This window comes from Bos indicus, chromosome 12 (assembly GCF_029378745.1).
Source record: "Bos indicus isolate NIAB-ARS_2022 breed Sahiwal x Tharparkar chromosome 12, NIAB-ARS_B.indTharparkar_mat_pri_1.0, whole genome shotgun sequence".
In the NCBI taxonomy this organism is placed as follows: Eukaryota; Metazoa; Chordata; class Mammalia; order Artiodactyla; family Bovidae; genus Bos; species Bos indicus.
The window spans coordinates 74,628,110-74,645,720 of NC_091771.1; the positions used below are offsets into that span (position 1 = coordinate 74,628,110).

Sequence of the window (17,611 nt, forward strand, 5' to 3'; positions counted from 1 at the left end):
TTCAGAGATTTAGCTACTTGTTCAGTGAAAAATACTCAGGCTCCATGTTCATTCCAGGTCTCTCTCTCAAAGAACAGACTCTTACTTCCAAGGAACTATAGGACACCTCCACCAAACTTCAAGATAATTGAATTTCAAGTGGTAGATTAAGGACTGGAAATCAGCTAGACTAAAATTTTCTCTCCTCTTTAATGAGAATATTTCCTGTTGAAATCAGGTGGCATCTATCCCTGTTCCTCTATATGCCATCCAAAACTATGTGATGAATTCTGATTATGATGACTAACTAGCCAGATGCTAAGCACACGGCAGAAAAACAACCTTGGCCCAGCTTGCTGTAGCAAAGAAACAGAACCTTTCACAAGACCATTTCAAAGTAATTCACAATCACTGTCAAAACATGACACTGTGTTTAGGGAAAAATTGTTTCTGGGGATAAATTATGTAGCTAAATCCAACAGGGCACATTTATAAAAGAAGTTTGCAGAAGAGAAAGAAAAATAAACATCTTTTCAATAAGTTCTCTACCTCTGAGTCTCAGCTTAGTTTTTATTGGTAAGAGTGGAATCCTTGCCCACAGGCTATGTTGTCTGCAGGCAAATGTTCATTGCTGCATTTCTATGTGCAGCTTTTGATACATGCATTTCATTTCCAAAATTAACACTTGGAAAGAAAAAGTAAATTCCCCAAGGCTTAATCACTGAAAAGTAGACAGAAATAAATAACAGAAAAAAAAAAAAAAAAACATTCCATGAGCAAAAATACTGAATGTGGGGATGAGAGCTGAGATGACCCGACATCATTCATTAGAACCTCAAGTTCACAGACAGAGGCTGAATAAAAGATATTCCTATAGGACTCTCTCTCTCTCTCTCTTTTTTAAGACAACTTAAGACAAAGCAACCAACTTATGAAAAGAAAATCTGCCTACAAAAACAAAAGACATTTTCTGAGATGACTTTGATCTAGAGATCTCTTCAAGAAAATTAGAGATACTAAAGGAACATTTCATGCAAAGATGGGCTCAATAAAGGACAGAAATTATGTACCTAACAGAAGCAGAAGATATTAAGAAGAGGTAGCAAGAATACACAGAAGAACTATATAAAAAAGATATTCATGACCCAGATAACAGCAATGGTGTGATCACTCACATAGAGCCAGACATCCTGGAATGTGAAGTCAAGTGGGCCTTAGGAAGCATCACTATGAACAAAGCTAGTGGAGGTGATGGGATTCCAGTTGAGCTATTTCAAATCCTAAAAGATGATGCTGCAAAAGTCCTGCACTCAATATGCCAGCAAATTTGGAAAACTCAGCAGTGGCCACAGGATGGGAAAAGGTCAGTTTTCATTCCAATCCCAAAGAAGGGCAATGCCAAAGAATGTTCAGACTAAAGTACAATTGCATTCATCTCACACACCAGCGAAGTAATGCTCAAAATTATCCAAGTCAGGCTTCAACAGTACATGAACCATGGACTTCCAGATGTTTAAGCTGGATTTCAAAAAGGCAGAGGAACCAGAGATCAAATTGCCAACATCCATTGGCTCATTGAAAAAGCAACAGAATTCCAGAAAAACATCTACTTCTGCTTTATTGACTATGCCAAAGCCTTTGTGCAGATCCCAACAAACTGGAAAATTCTTAAAGAGATTGGAAAACCAGACCACCTTACCTGACTCCTGAGAAATCTGTATCCAGGTCAAGAAGCAATAGTTAGAACTTGACATAGAACAGACTGGTTCCAAAGTGGGACAGGATTATGTCAAGGCTGTATATTGTCACTCTGATTATTTAACTTATATGCAGAGTACATCATGGGAAATGCTGGACTGGGTGAAGCACAACCTGGAATCAAGATTGCTGGAAGAAATATCATTAACCTCAGATTCACAGATGACATCATCCTTATGGCAGAATGTGAAGGACTAAAGAGCCTCTTGACAAAAGTGAAAGAGGAGAGTGAAAAAGTTGGCTTAAAACTCGGCATTCAGAAAACTAAGACCATGGCATCTGGTCCCATCACTTCATGACAAATAGATGGGGAAACAATAGAAACAGTGACAGACTTAATTTTGGGGGGGCTCCAAAATCACTGCAGATAGTGACTGCAGCCCTGAAATTAAAAGATGCTTGCTTCTTAGAAGAAACAACCTAGACAGCATATTAAAAACCAGGGACATTACTTTGCTGACAAAGGTCTGTCTAGGCAAAGCTATGGTTTTTCCAGTAGTCATGTATGGTTGTGAGAATTGGACCATAAAGAAAGCTGAGCGCCAAAGAATTGATGCTTTTGAACTGTGGTGTTGGAGAAGACTCTTGAGAGTTCCTTGAACAGCAAGAAGATCAAACCAGTGATTCCTAAAGGAAATCAGTCCTGAATATTCATTGGAAGGACTGATGCTAAAGCTGAAACTCCAATACTTTGGCCACTTGATGTGAAGAACTGACTCATTGGATAAGACCCTGATGCTGTAAAAGATTGAAGACAGGAGGAGACGGGGACAACAGAGGATGAGACAGTTGAATGGCTTCACTGACTCAATGGACATGAGTTTGAGCAAGCTCCGGGAGTTGGTGATGAAGAGGAAAGCCTGGCGTTTTGCAGTCCATGGGTCACAAAGAGTGGTACATGACTGAGCGACTAAACTGAACTGAATTGTCTTTGTCTGACTTCCCTAGTTGCTCAGTGGTAAAGAATCTGCCTGCCAATGCAGGAGACTCAAGAGATGTGGATTCAAGCCCTGGGTTGGGAAGATCCCCTGGAGAAGGAAATGACAACCCACTCCAGTGTTCTTGCCTGAGAAATCCTATGGATAGAGGAGCCTGGTGGACTGCAATCTATGGGGCCATGAAAGAGCTGGACACAACTTAGTGACCAAACAATGTTGTCCTTGTTAAAATATTATTTTCACCTTATTTTAACCAATCTTTTCTTTGCAAATAACCATACCTGGCTTTATCCAAATAAAATAGTGTGGTAAGTATTTGTCCTCTGTGGGAATACAATGCATCATGCTCAGTTGTGTCTGACTCTTTTCAGCTCCATGGACTATAGCCCACCAGGCTCCTCTTTTCATGGAATTTTCTGGGCATGAAAACTCAAGTAGTTTGCCAATCCCTTCTCCAAGCCATCTTCCCAACCCAGAAATCGAATCCACATCTTTTACATCTCCTCATTGGCAGGTGAATTCTTTACCATTGAGCCGCCTGGAAAGCCCAATACAATGCATAATTTAGTTAACCTAGGCTATCTTTCCATGAGACATGATTATTTCTATATTATGAAATGTGCTCACAAAAAAAGGAATTGAGATAACTGGAAGGCAGAGGGTGAATCACTTACCCAGCAGTTGCTGCTTCGGACCAACCTTGATGTGACTGTGTAGCCACTCCTGCCCCAGGTGTTCCTCCTGTGAACTCAGCCTCTGAATCACAACTGCACCTTTTTCTCACAAACACAGCCTTTACTGACAATAACAGGACACACTGCCAGGCTGAAAAGCCCACTCTCTAATCCTAAGGAAAATCCTTGAGAAACAGGCTCTCTGCTACTCCCTGTGAGAACTCTGAAAGGACTTGTGCATTACCTGGATGAAATCTTGAAATATCACAGGCAGTAAGTCATCCATATGCCCAATGTCTTTGGAGAAACGATTTAAAATTCTTCCTGCAAGAACAGGATATGAGAAATTACTCACTTCCTCAGATAGGGGCTTTAAGAAAAAGAATTTATGAACAGATGAAAATGATAGTTTTGAAGTACATGTAATTAGGGACTTTCCTGGTGGTATGGTGTCCCCAGTGCAGGGGACATGGGTTTGATTCCTGGCCTGGAAATATGCCACATGCCACAGAGCTACTGAGCCTGTGTGCCACAACTATTGAAGCCCATACGTTTAGAGTCTGACCCCCACCAGCAAGAGAGGCCACCTCAATGAGAAGCCCACACACTGCAGTGAAGAGTAGCCCTTGCTTACTGTAACTAGAGAAATCCATGCACAGCAACAAAGACCCAGTGCAACCAACAATAAATAAACAAATCTTTTTTTAAATATAAAGTACATGTATTAAATATTTGGACTTCCCTAGTTGCTCAGTGGTAAAGAATCCACCTGCCAAGGCAGGAGACATAAGAGATGTGGATTCAATCCCTGACTTGGGAAGATCCCCTGGAGAAGGAAATGGCAACTCACTCCAGTGTTCTTGCCTGGGAAACCCATGGACAGAGGAGCCCTGCAGGCTACAGTCTATGGGACTGCAAAAGAGTCAGACAGACACTATTCAGTGATTAAACAGCAATAAATTTAATGTATTACAAATTCATATGATATAAGCCCATGTCAGTGGTAAAATGAAAGAGAAAATAGGATGATAAGTAAAGAGAAACAAAAATACCACCAAATGGCAGTGGGAGGGGAGTTGAAATTTAGCCCTGATTTTTAAAATAATGGGGGAATCTTGTGGCAGTATCAAAAAGGGTTGGTGGATTTCAGAATGTTCCCTTCCATCCCTTTAGATCCATCCCATCTGAGACTCATTCCAAATGCTAAATTGGTAAATAAATAGTTGTAAATACCTAAGTATGCAACAGTTAATACAACAATGCAGCAATTAATCCTAAATGTTACCGATTTTGCTTTAGCTATCAAGATTAATTTTGCCAAATGATACTCTCTAAATAAACATATTTATAAACTCTCTGTAGTCTTTTCCCCTCCAGATAGCTCACAGCACCTCACATTTTGGGAAGTTGCATATTCTGGCCATTTCCAAGTTGTGAGTTTGCTACTGCTGCTGCTAAGTTGCTTCAGTCATGTCTGACTCTGTGCGACCCCATAGACGGCAGCCCACGAGGCTCTCCGGTCCCTGGGATTCTCCAGGCAAGAACACTGGAGTGGTTTGCCATTTCCTTCTTCAGTGCATGAAAGTGAAAAGTGAAAATGAAGTTGCTCAGTCGTGTCTGACTCTTAGCTATTGGGGTAATAAATCATTATTTTCAGAGGTGTACAAGGTGTGATAAGCATAGACTTCTGAATAAGCATCTAAGAAGACCAGAGGGATGTAGGCAGGAAAACAGGAATATTACGAAATGACTAAGAATCAGTTATCATAGATTTTACGTCCCTTCTCAGAATCCACAATAAGAGTATTTCCTAAAGACTGCAGGATTAGAGTATGATCTGGTGTGAACTAAAAATGCCACCTGCCACATCAGGAAACAAAGGATGCTGCAGCCATTGGGACTTGGCAGCCTCGCCTTCAAGGGTGGTGCTCCCTGAGAAGACTCAGGACGAGAAAGCACAGGATACTAGCCCCAGATAGCGCAGGTGCCCAACAAAGGAACTGTAACAGGGAAGAGCCAATTTTGACTCCATGTTGGATCTGTTCCTTTGACGTTAGTGCTGCTATTCATAGCTTTTGTCAGGGAACTCTGCCCTTCTGCCTGAATGTTAAAGTACCTTTTTTCAGCTCCCAGGGAGACAATATGACCCTCACCACCTGTGAATGGCTACAGAAAAGAAAAATTTCCACACAAATAAATCCTCTCCTATTTTGCAAGATAAATGTCCTTTTGACACTACTTTCTCACCTCCTCTCCTCTATGTTCTACAAAAGAACCTGGCATCCAGACCTCAATAAGACCGTTATTTTGAGAAATTAATCTGCCACCTTCTCAGTCTGCCAAGTTTCCCAATAAAGTTATTATTCTTTGCCTTAACATGTCATCTGTACGACTTATTGGTGTTGTGAGGTAAGCAGAGCGAGCTTGAACTCAGTAACAAGTAACACCGCTATATGTGGTTTTCTCTTCATACCATACCAGAAACAAAGACCGCCATAAACCATTTATTATAAATTCTACTTTTGAAAATAAACACAGGGGAGAGTTTGAGTTAATATACTGCTAAAAGAGTAAAAATTGATACCCCTAAACTTTGGGCGTATCTTTTCAGTACTTATTTGGACTTCTATTTTCTTGAAGGAATGAAGTTCGGATAATAGACACAATAGGGAGAGACAAGACACATACTGGTATTCCTGCTACTCTAGGATTAGTGACCTTAAAGGTTTAAACTTGGTTACAAATCCTTGAATAATAAATACATCAGCATCTGGAGAAGCCTACACATCATCAAGAGCCTGTTTAATCATGGTCACGAGCATGTAGTGGCCATGATAACAGAAATTCAGCCCCACTTGATGCTCCCAAATTTACAACTGTTGCTTTCACATTAACAGGCAAAGTAGAGCAGCTTCACAGCCAAAATAGCATGGACTCCTCCAATCACCTCCTCACTCCAGCTTCATAATGAGATCTGTGTGGGCCTCTGTAGTTTACTGTCCTGTGCTCCACACTGTGCCTGAACCAAACGACATGTGCTGAATAAATCTACACAAGATGCTGCCCTCAACAGTCTTATTTAATCCGCACAACAGTCTTGTGAAACAGGAAGGGCAGCGGTTATTCCTATTTCATAGGAGAGGAAGTTCCTAGACACCGTGTCGTCATTCTCACTAAGGTTCATTAGGCACTGCCTGTGTGCTAAGTGCTGGGACTGTATTAACCTGCCTAATGCCCATGGAAATCACGATATTGGTAAGTGCATGAATAGTGTTCTTATTTTATAGGTAAGAAAATCAAGACAGAGAATTTAAATAACTAGCACGTAAATATTAACATAACTGTAACTGGCTGTTACTTTAGTAACTTGCACCAGGACTGAACTCAGGTAGTTGCCTCCAGAGTCCATACTTACAACCATGACAACATCCTGCTTTGAGATTTGCCTGCCCAGTAGTATCTACCTGCTTTATCCTTGGTCACACAGCTAGTTGATGACCAGGCTGGGGCTATACCTATCCTCCTCCAGCCCTCATCCCTGCCTCGACTGGTCCTGTCAATCATCACCTGCAAAAAATAAAGCCACCCTGGGTCTTAGCACAAGTCTAACCAATTGAACAGAGTGGACATATACACTGATGAAGTAACTCTTCATAGGAAGACGGGTCAGGAGGCCACCTTCCAAAGCAAGACAGGTCAAAGGCCTCAGGGTGGAAGAAGCAACCACTGGGAACCCTTCAGGGACACTCTTACTTAATACTGAAGATCCACCTGCTAGGTACCACAAGATTCTTAAATGTAACCAAAAGTCTACTGTAAAACTAGAAAGTTTATTTTATTGAAGAGAATGTGTACATTTCAGTGACTTTGTATTTTAATTAATTTTCCATTAGATTTAGGTAAAATTCAAAATATGAGCACAGGCCAGAGCTCTGTAGTCCCAGAAATGGATGGACAAAAAAAGAAAGAAACACACAGTCTGTCTTCTGTAGAGATGTTCCTGGCAAAAGGTCCTTCTATAACACAGCCAACATTTCAAAAACGAGTCAAAAACACTTCAACACATTTGCATCATATTTTGAGTGTTTCATATGCCACATAATAAATGGACTCTTAAACAATCCTGCAAAGTAAATATTGATTTATCTTTACAGACACACATAAATTGGAATAAAAGCTTCAGATCAGATCAGTTGCTCAGTCGTGTCCGACTCTTGGCGACCCCAAGAATCGCAGCACGCCAGGCCTCCCTGTCCATCACCAACTTCCGGAGTTCACTGAGACTCGTGTCCATCGAGTCAGTGATGCCATCCAGCCATCTTATTCTCTGTCGTCCCCTTCTCCTCCTGCCCCCAATCCCTCCCAGCATCAGAGTCTTTTCCAATGAGTCAACTCTTTGCATGAGGTGGCCAAAGTACTGGAGTTTCAGCTTTAGCATCATTCCTTCCAAAGAAATCCCAGGGCTGATCTCCTTCAGAATGGACTGGTTGGATCTCCTTGCAGTCCAAGGGACTCTCAAGAGTCTTCTCCAACACCACAGTTCAAAAGCATCAATTGTTCGGCGCTCAGCCTTCTTCACAGTCCAAATCTCACATCCATACATGACCACAGGAAAAACCATAGCCTTGACTAGACGAACCTTTGTTGGCAAAGTAATGTCTCTGCTTTTGAATATGCTATCTAGGTTGGTCATAACGTTTCTTCCAAGGAGTAAGCGTCTTTTAATTTTATGGCTGCAATCACCATCTGTAGTGATTTTGGAGCCCAGAAAAATAAAGTCTGACATGGTTTCCACTGTTTCCCCATCTATTTCCCATGAAGTGGTGGGACCGGATGCCATGATCTTTGTTTTCTGAATGTTGAGCTTTAAGCCAACTTTTTCACTCTCCACTTTCACTTTCATCAAGAGGCTTTTGAGTTCCTCTTCACTTTCTGCCATAAGGGTGGTGTCATCTGCATATCTGAGGTTATTGATATTTCTTCCGGCAATCTTGATTCCAGTTTGTGTTTCTTCCAATCCAGTGTTTCTCATGATGTACTCTGCATATAAGTTAAATAAACAGGGTGATAATATACAGCCTTGACGTACTCCTTTTCCTATTTGGAACCAGTCTGTTGTTCCATGTCCATTTCTAACTGTTGCTTCCTCACCTGCATATAAATTTCTCAAGAGGCAGATCAGGTGCTCTGGTATTCCCATCTCTTTCAGAATTGTCCACAGTTTATTGTGATCCACACAGTCAAAGGCTTTGGCATAGTGAATAAAGCAGAAATAGATGTGTTTCTGGAACTCTCTTACTTTTTCCATGATCCAGCGGATGTTGGCAATTTGATCTCTGTTTCCTCTGCCTTTTCTAAAACCAGCTTGAACATCAGGAAGTTCACAGTTCATGTATTGCTGAAGCCTGGCTTGCAGAATTTTGAGCATTACTTTAGTAGCGTGTGAGATGAGTGCAATTGTGCAGTAGTTTGAGCATTCTTTGGCATTGCCTTTCTTTGGGATTGGAATGAAAACTGTCCTTTTCCAGTCCTGTGGCCACTGCTGAGTTTTCCAAATGTGCTGGCATATTGAGTGCAGCACTTTCACAGCATCATCTTTCAGGATTTGAAATAGCTCCACTGGAATTCCATCACCTCCACTAGCTTTGTTCGTAGTGATGCTTTCTAAGGCCCACTTGACTTCACATTCCAGGATGTCTGGCTATAGGTGAGTGATCACACCATTGTGATTATCTGGGTTGTGAAGATCTTTTTTGTACAGATCTTCTGTGTATTCTTGCCATCTCTTCTTAATATCTTCTGCTTCTGTTAGGTCCATACCATTTCTGTCCTTTATCGAGCACATCTTTGCATGAAATGTTCCTTTGGTATCTCTGATTTTCTTGAAGAGATCCCTAGTCTTTCCCATTCTGTTGTTTTCCTCTATTTCTTTGCATTGATCACTGAAGAAGGTTTTCTTATCTCTTCTTGCTATTCTTTGGAACTCTGCATTCAGATGTTTATATTTTTCCTTTTCTCCTTGCTTTTTGCTTCTCTTCTTTTCACTGCTATTTGTAAGGCCTCCCCAGAGCCATTTTGCTTTTTGCATTTCTTTTCTATGGGAATGGTCTTCATCCCTGTCTCCTGCACAATGTCACAAACTCATTCCATAGTTCATCAGGCACTCTATCACATCTAGTCCCTTAAATGTATTTCTCACTTCCACTGTATAATTATAGGGGATTTGATTTATGTCATACCTGAATGGTCTAGTGGTGTTCCCTACTTTCTTCAATTTAAGTCTGAATTTGGCAATAAGGATTTCATGGTCTGAGCCATAGTCAGCTCCTGGTCTTGTTTTTGCTGACTGTAGAGAGCTTCTCCATCTTTGGCTGCAAAGAATATAATCAATCTGATTTCAGTGTTGACCATCTGGTGATGTCCATGTGTAGAGTCTTCTCTTGTGTTGTTGGAAGAGGGTGTTTGCTATGACCAGTGTATTTTCTTGGCAAAACTCTATTAGTCTTTGCCGTGCTTCATTCTGTATTCCAAGGCCAAATTTGCCTGTTACTCCAGGTGTTTCTTGACTTCCTACTTTTGCATTCCAGTCCCCTATAATGAAAAGGACATCTTTTTGGGGTGTTAGTTCTAAAAGGTCTTGTAGGTCTTCCTAGAACCATTCAACTTCAGCTTCTTCAGCGTTACTGGTTGGGGCATAGACTTGGATTACTGTGATATTGAATGGTTTGCCTTGGAAACATACAGAGATCATTCTGTCGTTTTTAAGATTGCATCCAAGTACTGCATTTCGGACTCTTTTGTTGACCATGATGGCCACTCCATTTCTTCTGAGGGATTCCTGCCCGCAGTAGTAGATATAATGGTCATCTGAGTTAAATTCACCCGTTCCAGTCCATTTCAGTTCGCTGATTCCTAGAATGTTGACATTCACTCTTGCCATCTCTTGAATAAAAGCTTATATACTCCTATATTCATATTTTCTCTGGTAGGAAAAATTATCAATGAAACTTTTTGTAGAAAATGAATAAACACACACAGTGATTTTCTTCAAAGCATCTCTTCCATTTTCAAATATGAAAATATAATCAGGCATTGAAGTTTTAACAAGATATATTAACTGAGAACCTTCATATCTGACTTACCTATTGGATTTCTATTGAAGAACAATACTGGAGCTCTTAAAATGGTCTCCAACATTTTGCTATGCAAAGTTTGTGAAGAATTAACAAGGACGTAGAATATCAACAGAGACCTTGTGATACCAAAAAGGATGGTAGATACAGTTAACCCTGAAATAAAGAAACATCACTCAGCACGAGATATCTGCCTTATCCTCAACAATGCTAAAGTATGCCAGACAGTTTATAAAGATACTGTGCATTTTATTCTATTAAGTTTGTATAGAGACTTACATATATACAATATAGAAAAAAAAAACATATGTGTGTATATATATAGTAGTCTCTGTAAGAGCTTAATGCTTTCACAAAATACACTTATAAAGGATAATATAAAAATCACTGTTTTCCTCTCACTAAATAGAAACAACATGGGGGGGGGGCGGGTGGAAATCAAGTGTAAACTACAGTTTCATTCTCGGTTTTCCTAATTTAATTACAACTTCTAATAAAAACTCACAAGAAAGATAATTATAAAAGTAGCTGATCTTCATCTCTCTGCATTTCAAATCTCACTATTTAGAATATGTCTCATAATCTAAAACTGAAGTATACTTTGATACCAGCATGTGAATTAACAGGTCACAGGAGAAATGATTTACCACTTCTTGTAATTTACAAGGAAATTTACTTCCATGTAAAGCAATTTCTTAAAAACTTACTCTATAGCACAGGGAACTCTACTCAGTGCTCTGTGGTGACCTGAATGGGAAAGAAATCCAAAAAAAGAGAGGCGATATATGTGTGTGTATATATATATATATAGTTGGTTCACTTTGCTGTACAGCAGAAACTAACACAACATTGGAAAGCAACTATACGCTAATAAAAATTTATAAAAATTTAAAATATTAAAGATAAACAAACTACTTCTATGCCCAAGTAGCTTTAAAGAGTATGAAAAGACCATGTTAAGTTGCAAGTGGGCAATCTCTTACATAATTGAATTGCAAGAAACTACAAATTATATTTTGACATGAGATAATTAATCTAAACAAGCAACTAATCTCTCACTAAGTGTTTGGTAGTTCAGATGAGAATAAAGAATCTGCCTGCAATATAGAAGACCCAGGTTCAGTCCCTGCGTTGGGAAGATCCCCTAGAGAACGGAATGGCTACCTGGTCTAGTATTCTTGCCTGGAGAATACCAAGGACAAAGGAGCCTCGCAGGGGGCCCATGGGGTTACAAAAATAGGACATGACTGAGCAACTAACACTTTCACTTTCAAAACACTTGTAAATAAATATAATCATTTACATTTATGCTTTATCAATGACATAAATGAGCATTACCATGCACATAAAAATTACAATATCCCTCTGAACTTCTCTTCAACTCAAAATGCCAAATACAGTGGGGATAACTTCTATAATAATTATCCTCTCTAAATTCCATATATACGTGTTAGTATACTGTATTGGTGTTTTTCTTTCTGGCTTACTTCATTTTGGACTCTGTGGGAGAGGGAGAGGGTGGGATGATTTGGGAGAATGGCATTGAAATATGTATAATATCATATATGAAACGAGTCGCCAGTCCAGGTTTGATGCACGATACTGGATGCTTGGGGCAGGTGCACTGGGACAACCCAGAGGGATGGTATGGGGAGGGAGGACGGAGGGTTCAGGATGGGGAACATATGTATACCTGTGGCAGATTCATTTTGATATATGACAAAACCAATACAATATTGTAAAGTTAAATAAAAAAAAAAAATAATTATCCTCTCAAGTACTTTTCTTCCATTCAACTGACACATCAGTGTCATTTAAATTCTGAAAGCTGCTAAAATTCCTGAATTCCATCAATAGGCATTTATTTGCTTAACCCACCATCCAATATGAATGTGTAACAGAATCCCTTCCTTCTTCAAACCCCCATAGTCCACCAGTTGAGAAAGAAAATAGCCAATAGATTCAAGTTTCTAACACAAGTGATCAACAAAATAAATACCTAATTTCAATGAGTGGATTTTTACATAAATCATTCTTTATAAAAAGCTTATACAAGCATTTCCTGTGAGGATATTTAAATTTTTATTTGTTTAAAAAAATTTATTGGGGTATAGTTGTTTTACAAAGTTGTATTAGCTTCTGCTGTACAATGAAGTAAATCAGCTCTATGTAAACAGATATCCTCTGTCTCTTGGACCTTCTCTCTGGTCACCACAGAGCACTGAATTGAGTTCCCTGTGCTACACAGCAGCTTCCCACTAGATAGCTGTCTCACATATGGTAGTGTACATATGTCAGTTCTAATCTCCCAATTCATCTTTCCCACCTTCCCACCTCACCCCCCATGTCCACACTTCTATTCTCTACATCTATGATTCTATTCCTGGTCCTGCAAATAGGTTCATCTGTGTCATTTTTAGATTCCATCTGTTCAGTTCAGTTCAGTTGCTCAGTTGTGTCTGACTCTTTGCAGCCCCATGAATTGCAGCACTTCAGGCCTCCCTGTCCATCACCAACTCCCGGAGTTCACTCAGACTCATGTCCATCGAGTCAGTGATGCCATCTAGACATCTCATCCTTTGTGGTCCCTTTCTCCTCCTACCCCCAATCCCTCCCAGCATCAGAGTCTTTTCCAAAGAGTCAACTCTTTGCATGAGGTGGCCAAAGTCCTGGAATTTCAGCTTTAGCATTATTCCTTCCAAAGAAATCCCAGGGCTGATCTCCTTCAGAATGGACTGGTTGGATCTCCTTGCAGTCGCAGGGACTCTCAAGAGTCTTCTCCAACACTACAGTTCAAAAGCATCAGTTCTTCGGCGCTCAGCCTTCTTCACAATCCAACTCTAACATCCGCACATGACCACAGGAAAAACCATAGCCTTGACTAGATGGACTTTGTTGGCAAAGTAATGTCTCTGCTTTTGAATATGCTATCTAGGTTGGTCATAACTTTCCTTCCAAGGAGTAAGTGTCTTTTAATTTCATGGCTGCAATCACCATCTGCAGTAATTTTGGAGCCCCCCAAAATAAAGTCTGACACGGTTTCCACTGTTTCCCCATCTATTTCCCATGAAGTGGTGGGACCGGATGCCATGATCTTTGTTTTCTGAATGTTGAGCTTTAAGCCAACTTTTTCACTCTCCACTTTCACTTTCATCAAGAGGCTTTTGAGTTCCTCTTCACTTTATGCCATAAGAGTGGTGTCATCTGCATATCTGAGGTGATTGAAATTTCTCCCAGCAATCTTGATTCCAGCTTGTGTTTCTTCCAGTTCAGCGTTTCTCATGATGTACTCTGCATATAAGTTAAATAAGCAGGGTGATAATATACAGCCTTGACGTATTCCTTTTCCTATTTGGAACCAGTCTGTTGTTCCATGTCCAGTTCTAACTGTTGCTTCCTGACCTGCATACAAATTTCTTAAGAGGCAGGTCAGGTGGTCTGGTATTCCCATCTCTTTCAGAATTTTCCACAGTTTGTTGGGATACACACAGTCAAAGGCTTTGACATAGTCAATAAAGCAGAAATAGATGTTTTTCTGGAACTCTATTGCTTTTCCATGATCCAGCGGATATTGGCAATTTGATCTTTGGTTCCTCTGCCTTTTCTAAAACCAGCTTGAATATCAGGAAGTTCACGGTTCATGTATTGCTGAAGCCTGTCTTGGAGAATTTTGACCATTACTGTACTAGCATGTGAGATGAGTGCAATTGTGTGGTAGTTTGAGCATTCTTTGGCATTGCCTTTCTTTGGGATTGGAATGAAAACTGTCCTTTTCCAGTCCTGTGGCCACTGCTGAGTTTTCCAAATGTGCTGGCATATTGAGTGCAGCACTTTCACAGCATCATCTTTCAGGATTTGAAATAGCTCCACTGGAATTCCATCACCTCCACTAGCTTTGTTCGTAGTGATGCTTTCTAAGGCCCACTGGACCTCACATTTCAGGATGTCTGGCTCTAGGTGGGTGATCACACCATTGTGATTATCTGGGTCATGAAGATCTTTTTCGTACAGTTCTTCTGTGTATTCTTGCTACCTCTTCTTAATATCTTCTGCTTCTGTTAGGTCCATACCATTTCTGTCCTTTATATAGAGCCCATCTTTGCATGAAATGTTCGCTTGGTATCTCTTATTTTCTTGAAGAGATCTCTAGTCTTTCCCATTCTGTTGTTTTCCTCTCTTTCTTTGCATTGATCGCTGAGGAAGGCTTTCTTATCTCTCCTTTGCTATTCCTTGGAACTCTGCATTCAGATGCTTATATCTTTCCTTTTCTCCTTTGCTTTTCACTTCTCTTCTTTTCACAGCTATTTGTAAGGCCTCCCCAGACAGCCATTTTGCTTTTTTGCATTTCTTTTCCATGGGGATGGTCTTGATCCCTGTCCCCTGTCACAAACCTCATTCCATAGTTCATCAGGCACTCTATCTATCAGGTCTAGGCCCTTAAATCTATTTCTCACTTCCACTGTTTAATCATAAGGGATTTGATTTAGGTCATACCTGAATGGTCTAGTGGTGTTCCCTACTTTCTTCAATTTAAGTCTGAATTTGGTAATAAGGAGTTCATGATCTGAGCCACAGTCAGCTCCTGGTCTTGTTTTTGTTGACTGTATAGAGCTTCTCCATCTTTGGCTGCAAAGAATATAATCAATCTGATTTTGGTGTTGACCATCTGGTGATGTCCATGTGTAGAGTCTTCTCTTGTGTTGTTGAAAGAGGGTGTTTGCTATGACCAGTGCATTTTCTTGGCAAAACTCTATTAGTCTTTGCCGTGCTTCATTCTGTATTCCAAGGCCAAATTTGCCTGTTACTCCAGGTGTTTCTTGACTTCCTACTTTTGCATTCCAGTCCCCTATAATGAAAAGGACATCTTTTTTGGGTGTTAGTTCTAAAAGGTCATGTAGGTCTTCATAGAACCATTCAACTTCAGGTTCTTCAGCGTTACTGGTTGGGGCATAGACTTGGATTACTGTGTTACTGAATGGTTTGCCTTGGAAATGAACAGAGATCATTCTGTCATTTTTGAGACTGCATCCAAGTACTGCATTTTGGACTCTTTTGTTGACCATGATGGCTACTCCATTTCTTCTGAGGGATTCCTGCCTGCAGTAGTAGATATAATGGTCATCTGATTTAAATTCACCCATTCCAGTCCATTTGAGTTTGCTGATTCCTAGAATGTTGACGTTCACTCTTGCCATCCCTTGTTTGACCGCTTCCAATTTGCCTTGATTCATGGACCTGACATTCCAGGTTCCTATGCAATATTGCTCTTTACAGCATCGGACCTTGCTTCTATCACCAGTAATATCCACAACTGGGTATTGTTTTTGCTTATATTAAAAAAAAAATTACTTTACTATGTATGACAGACTCTAAGTCCATCCACATCTCAAATGACCAATTGACCATCCACAATACAAATGACCCAATTTCATTCATTTCTTTGGATGAGTAATATTCCAGTGCATATGCATATATATATACCATAAATTAGATGAAAAGACAACCCTGAGAATGGGAGAAAACAACTGCAAACTAAGCAACTGAGGCTATGATTTTTCCATTGGTTATGTTTGGATGTGAGAGTTGGACTAGAAAGAAAGCTGAGTGCTGAAGAATTGATGCTTTTGAACTGTGGTGTTGGAGAAGACTCTTGAGAGTCCCTTGGACTGCAAGGAGATCCAACCAGTCCATCCTAAAGGAGATCAGTCCTGGGTGTTCATTGGAAGACTGATGCGAAAGCTGAAGCTCAAATACTTTGGCCACCTGATGCATAGAGCTGACTCATTGGAAAAGACTCTGATGCTGGTAGGGATTGGAAGCAGAAGGAGAAAGGAACTACAGAGGATGAGTTGGTTGGATGTCATGACCGACTCAATGGACATGGGTTTGGGTGGACTCCAGGAGTTGGTGATGGACAGGGAGGTCTGGCGTGCTGCGGTTCATGGGGTCACAAATAGTAAGACACGACTGAGTGACTGAACTGAACTGAAGCAACTGACCAGGGATTAATCTCCATAATACACAAGCAGCTCATGGAGCTCAATTAAAAAAAAAGAAAGAAAGAAAGAAACACAACCAACCCAATCAAAAAGTGGGCAGGAGACCTAAAGGGACATTTCTCCAAAGAAGACACACAGATGGCCAAGAGGCACATAAAAAGATGCTCAACATCACTTTTAGAGAAGTGAGATCAAAACTACAATAAGGCATAACCTCACGCCAGTCAGGATGGCCCTCATCAAAAAGTATAAAAACAATAAATACTAGAGAGGGTGTGGAGAAGAGAGAACCCTCTTGCACTGTTTTTGGGAATGTAAATTGATACAGCCACTAGGGAGTACTGTCGTTGTTGTTCAGTCACTCAGTAGTGGCTGACTCTTTGTAACCCCATTATCAGCAGGATGCCAGGCTTCCCTGTCCTTCACTATCTCCTGGAGCTTTCTCAGGATCATGTCCACTGAATCAGTGATGCCATCCAACCATCTCATCCTCTGTCACCCTCTTCTCTTCCTTCTCTCAAACTTTCCTGGCATCAGGGTCTTTTCCAGTGAGTCAACTCTTTGCATTAGGTGGCCAAATTATTGGAGCTTCAGCTTCATCATCAGTCCTTCCAATGAATATTCAGGGTTGATTTCCTTTAGGACTCACTGGTTTAATCTCCTTGCTATCCAAGGAACTCTCAAGAGTCTTTTTAAGCACTGCACTTCAAAAGAATCCATTCTTTGGTGTACAGCATTCTTTATGGGCCAACTCTCACCTCTGTACATGATTACTGGAAAAACCATAGTTTTGACTATATAGACCTTTGTCAGTGAAGTGATGTCTCTGCCTTTTAATACACTGTCTAGATTTGTCTCAGCTTTTCTTCCAAGGAGCAAGCATCTTTTAATTTTGTGGGTCTAGTCATTGTCCACAGTGATTTTAGAGCACAAGAAAATAAAGTCACTGTTTCCATTGTTTCCCCATCTATTTGCCATGAAGTGATGGTACTAGATGCCATGATCTTAATATTATGAATGTTGAGTTTTAAGCCATTAAAAATGTATATTTATTTATTTGACTGTGCCAGGTCTTAGTCGCAACATGTGGGATCTAGTTTCCTGACCAGGGATGAACTCAGGCCCCTCTG

The 17,611-nt window shown here is 40.4% G+C and overlaps 1 protein-coding gene across 1 annotated transcript in view; it reads right to left on the reverse strand.

The window, feature by feature from the left end:
* Positions 1-567: 567 nt before the first annotated feature.
* The window catches only part of LOC139186233 (ATP-binding cassette sub-family C member 4-like), a 35,565-nt gene continuing 18,521 nt past the window's right edge, over positions 568-17,611 (reverse strand). Inside the window, exons 7-8 of the mRNA XM_070800396.1 lie at positions 10,492-10,638; positions 568-3,673 (exon numbers count right to left, since the gene is read on the reverse strand). Coding sequence (XP_070656497.1) covers positions 3,555-3,673; positions 10,492-10,638 — 266 coding nt within the window. The 3' untranslated portion in view covers positions 568-3,554. The remainder of the gene's footprint in view (positions 3,674-10,491; positions 10,639-17,611) is intronic.